The sequence below is a fragment of the Globicephala melas genome, chromosome 4, assembly GCF_963455315.2.
Source record: "Globicephala melas chromosome 4, mGloMel1.2, whole genome shotgun sequence".
NCBI classification, from domain to species: Eukaryota; Metazoa; Chordata; class Mammalia; order Artiodactyla; family Delphinidae; genus Globicephala; species Globicephala melas.
Window position 1 is genome coordinate 65,467,587 of NC_083317.1, and position 13,436 is coordinate 65,481,022.

General features: G+C 35.0%; 1 protein-coding gene across 5 annotated transcripts in view; it reads left to right on the forward strand.

Moving 5' to 3' along the window:
- CFAP91 (cilia and flagella associated protein 91) overlaps nt 1–13,436 on the forward strand; it is a 152,555-nt gene that overhangs the window by 52,855 nt on the left and 86,264 nt on the right. For all 5 annotated transcript variants that reach the window (XR_009563710.2, XM_060298121.2, XM_030857484.3 and 2 more), the window contains exons 9-10: nt 1,499–1,681; nt 2,586–2,728. Coding sequence is in view for 4 of the 5 variants with exons in the window: in XM_060298121.2 (XP_060154104.1) it covers nt 1,499–1,681; nt 2,586–2,728 (326 nt within the window). In the remaining variant the exon portion in view is untranslated. The remainder of the gene's footprint in view (nt 1–1,498; nt 1,682–2,585; nt 2,729–13,436) is intronic.

The following is a 13,436-nucleotide window of genomic DNA, read 5'->3' on the forward strand; positions in this document are numbered from 1 at the left end:
AAAAAATTTAAATTAAGAAAATTTAACTTATTAGCATTTAGCTTTATTTGCTATATTTGCTGAGTGACTTTTAATATAATTAATTTACTTATAAAAATTGTAATGCATCGCTTATATATGCAAATTAGCAGTTTATACACATAATAGCAATGTAATCACATTAAAAATTATTCAAAATATTTTTCCTAGCAAAACAATTACAAAAAATTAAGTTAATCCCTTAAAAATTATTTTTAGTGAACTTTTAAACTTTTTCTTGATGTGAGAAAATAACTTTTAACTTAACTAGCTGCACCTATGCATTTAGATACTGTCAACATTTTTTCTTTTCAGTAGTTGACATAACTAGTGATGGGTTGACTTTCTTTTTTTTTTACTCCTCCTGTCCCTCTCTCTTGCCCTCTGGGATCACCTTCCCAAATAAACTACCTGTACGCATGCCTTCGTCTCAGGTTCTGCCTGTGGGGGAACCCAGGCTAAGGCACAACTCAAATGTCACTTCCTCAGGGGAGACCTTCAAGGACCCCCACCCCCAGATAAGTCAGGTCCCTGTTATCTGTTCTCACTGTTATATGCCCCTGAATTTTTGTGTGTGTGTGAGAAAATGACTTTTTACTTAACTAGGTGCTAGGTATGCATTTAGATATGGTCAACAGTTTTTTCTTTTCAGTACTAGATACAACCAATGATGGGTTGACTAATTTTTATAAATAACTATTAAAATGTAAACTATTTTTATGTAATTATGAAATCCCAAGTCACACACAGAAGCACTGAGGATCAAATATAAATAACATCCAAAAGGCAGCAGTGGCAAGTGCAACCACCTCTTTCAATTGTGACTTCAAAATCTCATATTGTTTTACACCCATTGAGAGTGCATGGTGTAGAGCCTTCAAAAGGGGATGGGTCTGTGATGGGATTGAAAGAAAAGGAACAGGTGGAAGTAGTAAGCCTGACTCCTTAGATGAGTAAACTCCTACAGTGTACAGCTGAGACTGCCAAACAATTCTGAAATCTATAAGCTTGGATATATTCTGATTTATTCTGGTGTTAGCCAAGATGGACAGAAATTTTTGAAGAACCTGTAGTCTTCCTTCCCTTTTAATTATGCTCTTAGGAGAGAATAATTCCCTCAGTCTCTACTGAAAACATGTAGTTTTCAGTTACTTTGAGTTTCTTTCATTCATTTGACAAACTTTCATTGAATACCTCTTTCTGGCCCAGAGCTTAGAATGCAGTTATAAAAGATTTTTGATGAGTACCAATTGAGAACACTAGCTGATTCACCTTCTGTCAGGGCCACCTGTCTCATGACAATCTGGATCACACAGATGTCAGATATATGTTTTAAGTGTTCTGGCTGCAGTGAGTGATCATAATGAAATTCATTCAGTTCAGTAGCCTTCCTGTGAATAAAACTATGGTTTACTAGTCTGCATTTGGACCATTCAGAACAATATTTTGGAGATAGTCATGGAGGTATGTTTTATTTTAGCAATCAGAAAACTTTTGGGAAAGGGAAAGAATATAGAAGGGAAGTTGGAGAGAAGAAATATCATCAAGGATTATTCTGATTATGCATCACAGGTCTATGGACCTCTATCTCGCCTTGGTCGTTTCACAGACAACAACTCAGAGGACTTTGTAGTAAAAAACCACTATCTCAACACCTATGAAGGTAAGCAATTCACATAATTACAAGTCTAGTATAAGAGGATTATCTTAGAAATATAAATATATAAAATATAGCAGTTTAGATTAAAAGCTAATCAAAAATTAAAATATTTGCAAGAAATAGCAATTACATGTTTAGTATTATTAATAATATGAGTTCATAGAAACCAATAAAAACTTCTAAGACCCAAATAAATAAATGGATACACTATGCAACAATTTGTTAAGGAGTAAAGTCAGTAAACTACTAAACATTTAAACATGTTTAATGTCAGTAAAATCAAAGTTTTGCAAAAATGAAATAGAAAAAATTTTATACCAGGTTTGTGAAGCAAACAAGAAATATATAATAAAATCGGCTCTTTATGAAGAAATGCCAGAAAACTAGTGGGCAAGGGGATGGATAAGTAGGGGATAAATTAGTGGAGAGGGTTATACCTGTTATAAAGTCCAAGAGAGGCTTTTTAAAATTATTTAAATTTCAGTTGAGAGGTTGGAGTATCACATGGCCAAGATCATGAGTTGATGCTCACACAATTGAACTTGCACCTCTGGCTGACCATCTCCAGAGCTGAATATGATAACCTGGTGTACATCCACTTTAGAATGGTGGTGCCATGTTTCATATGATCAATAATTTTCTGTCTGTTATTGTGGAATGTTACATTTTTGTAGGGCAATGTTTTCATTTTAGAATGCATTTCTTATTTTATAATCTAAGTCATCAAGAATATAAGTTAATTATATAGAAATTTCCTTTATATTTCAGGGACAATTCAATTATATGAGGTACACCTTATCAATAATTCTAAATGAAACCACTTGGCAAACAGCTACTAAAATTAACAGCATGCTTTCAAATGATGTATTTAAGTACCGGATACTAAACATGTACTTCTTTCCTACAGGATTAGTCGAACTTGAGTCATGTCTCCCAGATTTTGTGACACAACCCCGAATCAGATCTCCAAAACCAAAAGTCACTACCACCAAAGATGGTTTTCTAAAGAGGGCTGCAAGGATGGACCATGAGTTGGCAGAGTTTCATAAGGTATAATTCTTATCTGGAAGACAAGATGCTTCTAGTGTGACTTTTACAGAGATATACTACACTCCAAAAATTGTACTTTGTCTTGGGCAGCAATGTCCAGTAGTTCTCAACACACAAGCCTACATTCTTTCTCCTCTCTAGACTTTCCTACCAGTTACCTGTGCTGTGCCGATCAGTGCTTTTCCCCCTCATTTCAAACTGTAGGGAAACCTCTTAGAGGTTATTCTCCCCATTTGCAGAAGTCACGCTACTTTCTAAAAGTTGTTCTGACTTTGGAGCTACACAATAAAATGTGACACAACACTGAGGTGTAACAAGTTTCTAGGGTTCAGGATTACTGTTGATTTTAATAGTGTAATAGGCCTCATTTTCTCCCTTTTAGATTTGTTACCAGGGCATCATGAAGAAAGGGAGTCATGTTCAGCATCCCACTCATCTAGTTTAAACTCAACTAAATGAGAAAGTTTGACGGTCATCTCCCATGAGCCAGCTGTATAGCTTCATCCGTCAGCTTCGCTTTCTCTTTTGTTAATTGGACTATAGGTGTTCACACTTGGATACATTTGAATCCTTAGTATATGACAGTGGTGCTCTATCTTTAGCCTGCATCAGAATCACCTGGAGGGCTTGTTAAAACACATGTTGCTGGGCCTCACCCCCAAAGTTTCTGATTCAGTAGGGGTGGGGCTGGATTACTTGCATTTTTTTGCAAGTTTCTAGGGGATGCTGATGCTGCAGGAACCACACTTTGAGACTCACTGATTTAAGACATACCCTCATCACTGGTCCATGTATGTTTGTTTGTTCAGTTAGTAATAGCATAAAAGATCCATGGGAGCCCACACTCAAGATAAAAATTAGGACCTTGATAATCATTTACTTATATCTGTGTGGTTCTTTCCCACATTATCCCCATCTCCATTTACCGATTCTGAATTCTATGTTTATCATTTTCTCACTTTCTGTAAGATTTTTGGTAGATATTCTTTATTAGAGTATGGAAGTTCCCTTTTATTCCTAATTCACTGAAGCTTTTTAATCATGTGTTTATGTTGATTTTTATCAAATGTTTTGTCTGTATCTATTGAGATAATTATATATTTTTTCTTTAAAAAATTATTGTAATGGGGAATATTTATAGTTTTTTACAGATATTAAACTGTCCTCACATACTTATTAGGAACATAACTTGGTCAGGATGTATTATTTTTATACGTTATTGGATTTGATTTACTGACATTTTGTTCAGAATTTTTTTTCTGTATTCATGAGTGAAATGGCCTTATTTTTCTTTCTCAGTTTGACTATATGTGGCATCGGTGTCAGAGTTATACAGGTCTTCTGAAATGAATTGGGGGGTATTCCTTCTTTCCTACTTTGAAAAGAGTTTAAATAAGTTTGAGATGATCTTTTTCTTCAGTTTGGTAGAATATTCATATAAAATTATCTGAGACGGATGTTTTCTTCATGGGAAAAATTGTAAGCACTCCTTCAATTTCCTTACAACTTACAGAACTTTCTGCAGCATTTTGGTAAATTATATTTTCTTTACAAATTCCGTTTCACCTAACTTTTCAGATTTTTTTGCATATGGTTGTTGATAGTATTATCAATACTTTAAAATCTTTTTAGTGTTTATCTATAATCATGCCCACTCTTTTCATTCATAATATTATTTATTTGTGCTTTAACTCTTTTTCCTTAATCAATTTTACTGGAGGCTTGTTTATTTTCTTGGTATTTTTTTCAAACATTTGAACTTTTGATTTTGTTGATTTTCTCTATGTAAATTTTTTTCAGTTACATTAATTCCCACTCATATTTATTTTATCTTTCTTTCTACTTTCTTTGGGTTAGTTTTGTGGTTCTTTTCCTAACTTAAAATAGACATGTAGCTCAATAATTTTCAGGCAGTCATCAGTTTTATATAATATTTAAAGCTAACCATTTCCTTCAAAACACTGATTTTGGTACATCCCATTAGTTTTGACATATAGTTTGGCATTATCATTAATATCTAATTTTTTAAAACATCCATTGTGATTTTTGGACCTGTGAGTATTTAACAATGTGTTTAAAATTTCCAAATATGCAGGAATTGTAACTAATTTTCTAATGAATTTCTCAATTGCTCTATCGTCAGAGATCTTAGCCTGTATGATACCTATTCTTTGAAATTTAGTGAGGCTTGCTTTGTGAACTAGTATAGTATATGTGATTTTACATATAAAATAATCTAAATCCACCTTCAAATAATACTGCAACTACACGTGTCATGCAGATACCTTATAGTAGATTATTCCCAATTCCTCCCTACTGTCCCTGTGACATTGCTCATTCATTTCATTGATCCATATGCTATAATCACCCAATACATTTTTACTGTCATATCATTTACTATCAATACATTTTTACTATCACTATGATTTAACAGTTATCCTTTAGATCAATTAAAAATAAGAAAAAATATTTCATTTTACCTTTATTTATTCCATCTTTTCCCCTCTTCCTTTCTTATATAGATCCAAGTTTCTGACGTATGTCATTTTTCTCCTGCCTGAAGAACTTGTTTTACCATTTATTACAGGGCAGGTCTGCTGGAAATGAACTCCTTCAGTTTTTATTTGTCTCAGAAAGTCTGTATGAATCATTTACTTTCTTTGAGATATAATTCACATACCATAAAGTTAACCCTTGTATACAATTCAGTTATTTGTAGCATACTTATAAGATTGTTCTACCATCAACACTGTCTAATTCCAGAACATTCTCATTATCCTCAGAAGAAACCCCATACCCATTAGCAGTCACACCCAATTACCCTCTTCCCCATACCACCTGGCAACCGCTAATTTACTTTCTTTATATGGATTTGCCTATTCTGTACATTTCATATAAACAGAACGATACAACATATGGCCTTTTGTGTTTGGCTTCTTTCATGTAGCATAATGTCTTCAAAGTTCATCCATGTTGGAGCATGTCTCAGTATTTACTTACTTTTTATGCTTGCATAATATTCCATTGTGTGGATATACCACATTTTGTTAATCTACGTATCAGTTGATGGAAATTTGAGTTGTTTCTACTTTTTGTCTATTTTTGTATAAATAATGCTGATATGCACATTCATGTACATGTTTTATAGTTTTCTTGGGTGTATACCTAGGAGTAATTTCTGCGTCACATGGTAACTATATCATACTTTTTGAGGAACTGCCAGACTGTTAAAAGTGGCTGCACTATTTTACATTCCTACCAGCAATGTATGAGTGTTCCAATTTTTGTACATCTTTTCCATCTCTTGTTATTTTCCATCTTTCTTATTGTAGCCATCCTAGAGTGTGTGAGGGGATATATCACTGTGGATTTGATTTGTATTTGTCTAATAATTAATGAATTTTGTCACCTTTTCATGTTATTTGTATATCTTTTTTGGAGAAATGTCTATTCAGATACTCTGCTTATTTTTTAATTGGGTTTCTTTTTATTGTTTATCATAAACATTATTTTTAATGTTTGTATTGGTTTTTAAAAAATTTTAATTGTATATATTTTTTTATACAGCAGGTTCTTATTAGTCATCAATTTTATACACATCAGTGTACATGTCAGACCCAATCTCCCAATTCATCCCACCACCACCCCAACCCCCGGCCACTTTCCCCTCTTGGTGTCCATATGATTGTTCTCTACATCTGTGTCTCAATTTCTGTCCTGCAAACCAGTTCATCTGTACCATTTTTCTAGGTTCCACATATATGTGTTAATATGCGATATTTGTTTTTCTCTTTCTGACTTACTTCATTATGACAGTCTCTAGATTCATCCACATCTCTACAAATGACCCAATTTCGTTCCTTTTTATGGCTGAGTAATATTCCATTGTACATATGTACCACATCTTCTTTATCCATTCATCTGTTGATGGATATTTAGGTTGCCTCCATGACCTGGCTATTGTAAACAGTGCTGCAATGAACACTGGGGTGCATGTGTCTTTTTGAATTACGGTTTTCTCTGGGTGTATGCACAGTAGTGCGATGGCTGGGTCATATGGTAATTCTATTTTTAGTTTTTTAAGGAACGTCCATACTGTTCTCCATAGTGGCTGTATCAATTTACATTCCCACCAACAGTGCAAGAGGGATCCCGTTTCTCCACACCCTCTCCAGCATTTGTTGTTTGTAGATTTTCTGATGATGCCCATTCTAACTGGTGTGAGGTGATACTTCATTGTAGTTTTGATTTGCATTTCTCTAATAATTAGTGATGTTGAGCAGCTTTTAATGTTCTTGGCCATCTGTATGTCTTCTTTGGAGAAATGTCTATTTAGGTCTTCTGCCTATTTTTGGATTGGGTTGTTTGTTTCTTTAATATTGAGCTGCATGAGCTGTTTATATATTTTGGAGATTAATCCTTTGTCCGTTGATTCGTTTGCAAATATTTTCTCCCATTCTGAGGGTTTTCTTTTCATCTTGTTTATGGTTACCTTTGCTGTGCAAAAGTTTTGAAGTTTCATTAGGTCCCATTTCTTTATTTTTGTTTTTATTTCCATTACTCTAGGAGGTGGATCAAAAAAGATCTTGCTGTGATTTATGTGAGAGTGTTCTTCCTCTGTTTTCCTCTAAGAGTTTTATAGTGTCGGGTCTTACATTTAGGTCTCTAATCCATTTTGAGTTTATTTTTGAGTATGGTGTTAGGGAGTGTTCTAATTTCATTCTTTTACATGTAGCCGTCCAGTTTTCCCAGCACCACTTATTGAAGACACTGTCTTTTCTCCATTGTATATCCTTGCCTCCTTTGTCATAGATTAGTTGACCATAGGTGCATGGGTTGATCTCTGGGCTTTCTATCTTGTTCCATTGATCTATATTTCTGTTTTTGTGCCAGTACCATACTGTCTTGATTACTGTAGCTTTGTAGTATAGTCTGAAGTCAGGGAGTCTGATTCGTCCAGCTCTGCTTTTTTCCCTCAAGACTGCTTTGGCTATTTGGGGTCTTTTGTGTCTCCATACAAATTTTAAGATTTTTTTTGTTCTAGTTCTGTAAAAAATGCCATAGATAATTTGGTAAGGATTGCATTGAATCTGTAGATTATTTGGGGTAGTATAGTCATTTTCACAATATTGATTCTTCCAGTCCAAAAACATGATATATCTCTCCATCTGTTAATATCATCTTTAATTTCTTTCAACAGTGTCTTATACTTCTCTGCATACAGGTGTTTTGTCTCCCTAGGTAGGTTTATTCCTAGGTATTTTGTTCTTTTTGTCACAGTGGTCAATGGCAGTGTTTCCTTAATTTCTCTTTCAGATTTTTCATCATTAGTATATAGGAATGCAAGAGATTTCTGTGCGTTAATTTTGTATCCTGCAACTTTACCAAATTCATTGATTAGCTCTAGTAGTTTTCTGGTGGCATCTTTAGGATTCTCTATGTATAGTATCATGTCATCTGCAAACAGTGACAGTTTTACTTCTTCTTTTCCAACTTGGATTCCTTTTATTTCTTTTTCTTCTCTGATTGCTGTGGCTGAAACTTCCAAAACTATGTTGAATAATAGTGGTGAGAATGGACAACCTTATTTTGTTCCTGATCCTAGTGGAAATGCTTTCAGTTTTTCACCATTGAGAACAATGTTGGGGGTGGGTTTGTCATATATGGCCTTTATTATGTTGAGGTAAGTGCCCTCTATGCCTATTTTCCGGAGAGTTTTTATCATAAATAGGTGTTGAATTTTGTCGAAAGCTTTTTCTGCATCTATTGAGATGACCATATGGTTTTTCTCCTTTAATTCATTAACATGGTTTATCACATTGATTGATGTGCGTATATTGAAGAATCCTTGCATCCCTGGGATAAATCCCACTTGATCATGGTGTATGATCCTTTTAATGTGTTGCTGGATTCTGTTTGCTAGTATTTTGTTGAGTTTTGCATCTATATTCATCAGTGATATTGGTCTGTAATTTTCTTCTTTTGTAGTATCTTTTTCTGGTTTTGGTATCAGGGTAATGGTGGCCTCCTAGAATGAGTTTGGGAGTGTTCCTTCCTCTGCAATTTTTTGGAAGAGTTTGAGAAGGATGGGTGTTAGCTCTTCTCTAAATGTTTGATAGAATTCACCTATGAAGCCATCTGGTCCTGGACTTTTGTTTGTTGGAAGACTTTTAATCACAGTTTCAATTTCATTACTTGTGATTGGTCTGTTCATATTTTCTATTTCTTCCTGGTTCAGTCTTGGGAGGTTATACCTTTCTAAGAATTTGTCCATTTCTTCCAGGTTGTCCTGTTTATTGGCATAGAGTTGCTTGTAGTAGTTTCTTAGAATGCTTTGTATTTCTGCAGTGTCTGTTTTAACTTTTCCTTTTTCATTTCTATTTGTATTGATTAGAGTCCTCTCCCTCTTTTTCTTCATGAGTCTGGCTAACGGTTTATCAGGTTTGTTTATCTTCTCAAAGAACCAGCTTTTAGTTTTATTGAACTTTGCTATTGTTTTCTTTGTTTCTATTTCATTCATTTCTGCTCTGATGTTTATGATTTCTTTCCTTCTGCTAACTTTGGGTTTTGTTTGTTCTTTCTCTGGTTCCTTTAGCTGTAAGTTTAGATTGTTTATTTGAGATTTTTCTTGTTTCTTGAGGTAGGTGTGTATAGCTATAAACTTCCTTCTTAGAACTGCTTTTGCTTCATCCCATAGGATTTGGATCGTCATGTTTTCATTGTCATTTGTCTCCAGGTAATTTTTGATTTCCTCTTTGATTTCTTCAGTGATCTCTTGACTATTTAGTAGTGTATTGTTTAGCCTGCATGTGTTTGTGTTTTTTGCGGTTTTTTCCGTAATTCATTTCTAATCTCATAGCATTGTTGTCACAAAAGATGCTTGATATGATTTCAATTTTCTGAAATTTACTGAGGCTTGATCTGTGACCCAAGATGTGATCTATCCTGGAGAATGTTCCATGCACACTTGAGAAGAAACAGTAATCTGCTGTTTTTGGATGGAATGGCCTTTAAATATCAATTAAATCTATCTGGTCTATTGTGTCATTTAAAGCTTCTGTTTCCTTATTTTCACTTTAGATGATCTGTCCATTGGTGTAAGTGAGGTGTTAAACTCCCCCACTATTATTGTGTTACTGTTGATTTCTTCTTTTATAGCTGTTAGCAGTTGCCTTATGTATTGAGGTGCTCTGATGTTGGGTGCATGTATATTTATAATTGTTATATCATCTTCTTGGATTGATCCCTTGATCATTACGTAGTGTCACTCCTTATCTCTTATAACATTCTTTATTCTAAAGTCTATTTTATCTTATATGAGTATTGCTACTCCAGCTTTCTTTTGATTTCCATTTGCATGGAATATCTTTTTCCATCCCCTCAATTTCAGTCTGTTTGTGTCCCTAGGTCTGAAGTGGGTCTCTTGTAGACAACATATATAAGGGTCTTCTTTTTGTATCCCTTCAGCAAGCCTGTGTCTTTTGGTTGGAGCATTTAATCCATTCATGTTTAAGGTAATAATCGATATGTTTGTTCCTATGATCATTTTCTTAATTGTTTTGGGTTTGTTTTTGTAGGTCCTTTTCTCCTCTTGTTTTTCCCACTTAGAGAAGTTCCTTTAGCATTTGTTGTAGAGCTGGTTTGGTAAGCTTTTGCTTGTCTGTAAAGCTTTTGATTTCTCCAACGAATCTGAATGAGATCCTTGCTGGGTAGAGTAATCTTGGTTGTAGGTTCTTCCCTTTCTTTTTTTTTTCTTTTTCATCTTTATTGAAGTACAATTGCTTTATAATGGTGTGTTAGTTTCTGCTTTACAACAAAGTGAATCAGTTATACATATGTTCCCATATCTCTTCCCTCTTGCCTCTCCCTCCCTCCCACCCTCCTTATCACACCCCTCTAGGTCGTCACAAAGCACCGAGCTGATCTACCTGTGCTATGCAGCTGCTTCCCACTAGCTATCTATTTTATGTTTGGTAGTGCATGTATGTCCATGCCACTCTCTCACTTTGTCACAGCTTACCCTTCCCCCCTCCCCATATACTCAAGTCCATTCTCTAGTAGGTCTGTGTCTTATTCCTGTCTTACCCCTAGGTTCTTCATGACATTTTTTTTTCTTAGATTCCATATATATGTGTTAGCATACAGTATTTGTCTTTCTCTTTCTGACTTACTTCAATCTGTATGACAGACTCTAGGTCCATCCACCTCATTACAAATAGCTCAGTTTCATTTCTTTATATGGCTGAGTAATATTATATTGTATATATATGCCACATCTTCTTTATCCGTTCATCCGATGATGGGCACTTAGGTTGTTTCCATCTCCGGGCTATTGTAAATAGAGCTGCAATGAACATTTTGGTACATGACTCTTCTTGAATTATGGTTTTCTTAGGGTATATGTCCAGTAGTGGGATAGCTGGGTCATATGGTAGTTCTATTTGTAGTTTTTTAAGGAACCTCCATACTGTTCTCCATAGCGGCTGTACCAATTCACATTCCCACCAGCAGTGCAAGAGTGTTCCCTTTTCTGCACATCTGCTCCAGCATTTATTGTTTATAGATTTTTTTGATGATGGCCATTCTGACTGGTGTGAGATGATATCTCATTGTAGTTTTGATTTGAATTTCTCTAATGATTAATGATTTTGAGCATTCTTTCATGTGTTTGTTGGCAATCTGTATATTTTATTTGGAGAAATGCCTATATAGGTCTTCTGACCATTTTTGGCTTGGGTTGTTTGTTTTTTTGTTATTGAGCTGCATGAGCTGCTTAAAAATTTTGGAGATGGATCCTTTGTCACTTGCTTCATTTGCAAATATTTTCTCCCATTCTGAGGGTTGTCTTTTGGTCTTATTTATGGTTTCCTTTGCTGTGCAAAACCTTTTAAGTTTCATTAGGCCCCAATTGTTTGTTTTTATTTCCATTTCTCTGGGAGGTGGGTCAGAAAGGATCTTCCTGTGATTTATGTCATAGAGTGTTCTGCCTATGTTTTCCTCTAAGAGTTTAATAGTTTCTGGCCTTACATTTAGGTCTTTAATCCATTTTGAGTTTATTTTTGTGTATGGTGTTAGGGAGTGTTCTAATCTCATACTTTTACAGGTAGCCGTCCAGTTTTCCCAGCATCACTTATTGAAGCGGCTGTCCTTTTTCCTCTGTACATTCCTGCCTCCTTTATCAAAGATAAGGTGACCATAAGTGCGTGGGTTTATCTCTGGGCTTTCTATCCTGTTCCATTGATCTATATTTCTGTTTTTGTGCCAGTACCATACTGTCTTGTTTACTGTAGTTTTGTAGTATAGTCTGAAGTCAGGGAGCCTGATCCCTCCAGCTCCATTTTCCGTTCTCAAGGTTCCTTTGGCTATTCGGGGTCTTTTGTGTTTCCATACAAATTGTGAAATTTTTGGTTCTATTTATGTGAAAAACGCCAGTGGTAGTTTGATAGGCATTGCATTGAATCTGTAGATTGCTTTGGGTAGTAGAGTCATTTTCACAATGTTGATTCTTCCAATCCAAGAACATGGTATATCTCTCCATCTATTTGTATCATCTTTAATTCCTTTCATCAGTGTCTTATAATTTTCTGCATACAGGTCTTTTGTCTACTTAGGTAGGTTTATCCCTAGATATTTTATTCTTGTTGTTGAAATGGTAAATGGGAGTGTTTTCTTGATTTCACTTTCAGATTTTTCATCATTAGTGTATAGGAATGCAAGAGATTTCTGTGTGTTAATTTTGTATCCTGCAACTTTACCAAATTCATTGATTAGCTCTAGTAGTTTTCTGGCAGCATTTTTAGGATTCTCTATGTATAGTATCATGTCATCTGCAAACAGTGACAGCTTTACTTATTCTTTTCCGATTAGGATTCCTTTTATTTCCTTTTTGTCTCTGATTGCTGTGGCTAAAACTTCCAAAATTATGTTGAATAAGAGTGGTGAGAGTGGGCAACCTTGTCTTGTTCCTGATCTTAGTGGAAATGCTTTCAGTTTTTCACCATTGAGGATGATGTTGGCTGTGGGTTTGTCATATATGGCCTTTATTATATTGAGGAAAGTTCCCTCTATGCCTACTTTCTGCAGGGTTTTTATCATAAATGTCTGTTGAATTTTGTCGAAAGCTTTCTCTGCATCTATTGAGATGACCATATGGTTTTTCTCCTTCAATTTGTTAATATGGTGTATCACATTGATTGATTTGTGTATATTGAAGAATCCTTGCATTCCTGGAATAAACCCCACTTGATCATGGTGTATGATCCTCTTAATGTGCTGTTGGATTCTGTTTGCTAGTATTTTGTTGAGGATTTTTGCATCTGTGTTCATCAGTGATATTGGTCTGTAGTTTTCTTTCTTTGTGACATCCTTGTCTGGTTTTGGTATCAGGGTGATGGTGGCCTCGTAGAATGTGTTTGGGAGTGTTCCTCCCTCTGCTGTATTTTGGAAGAGTTTGAGAAGGGTAGGTGTTAGCTCTTCTCTAAATGTTTGATAGAATGTGCCTGTGAAGCCATCTGGTCCTGGGCTTTTGTTTGTTGGAAGGTTTTTAATCAGAGTTTCAATTTCAGTGCTTGTGATTGGTCTGTTCATATTTTCTATTTCTTCCTGATTCAGTCTTGGCAGGTTGTGCATTTCTAAGAATTTGTCCATTTCTTCCAGGTTGTCCGTTTCATTGGCATAGAATTGCTTGTAGTAATCTCTCATGATCTTT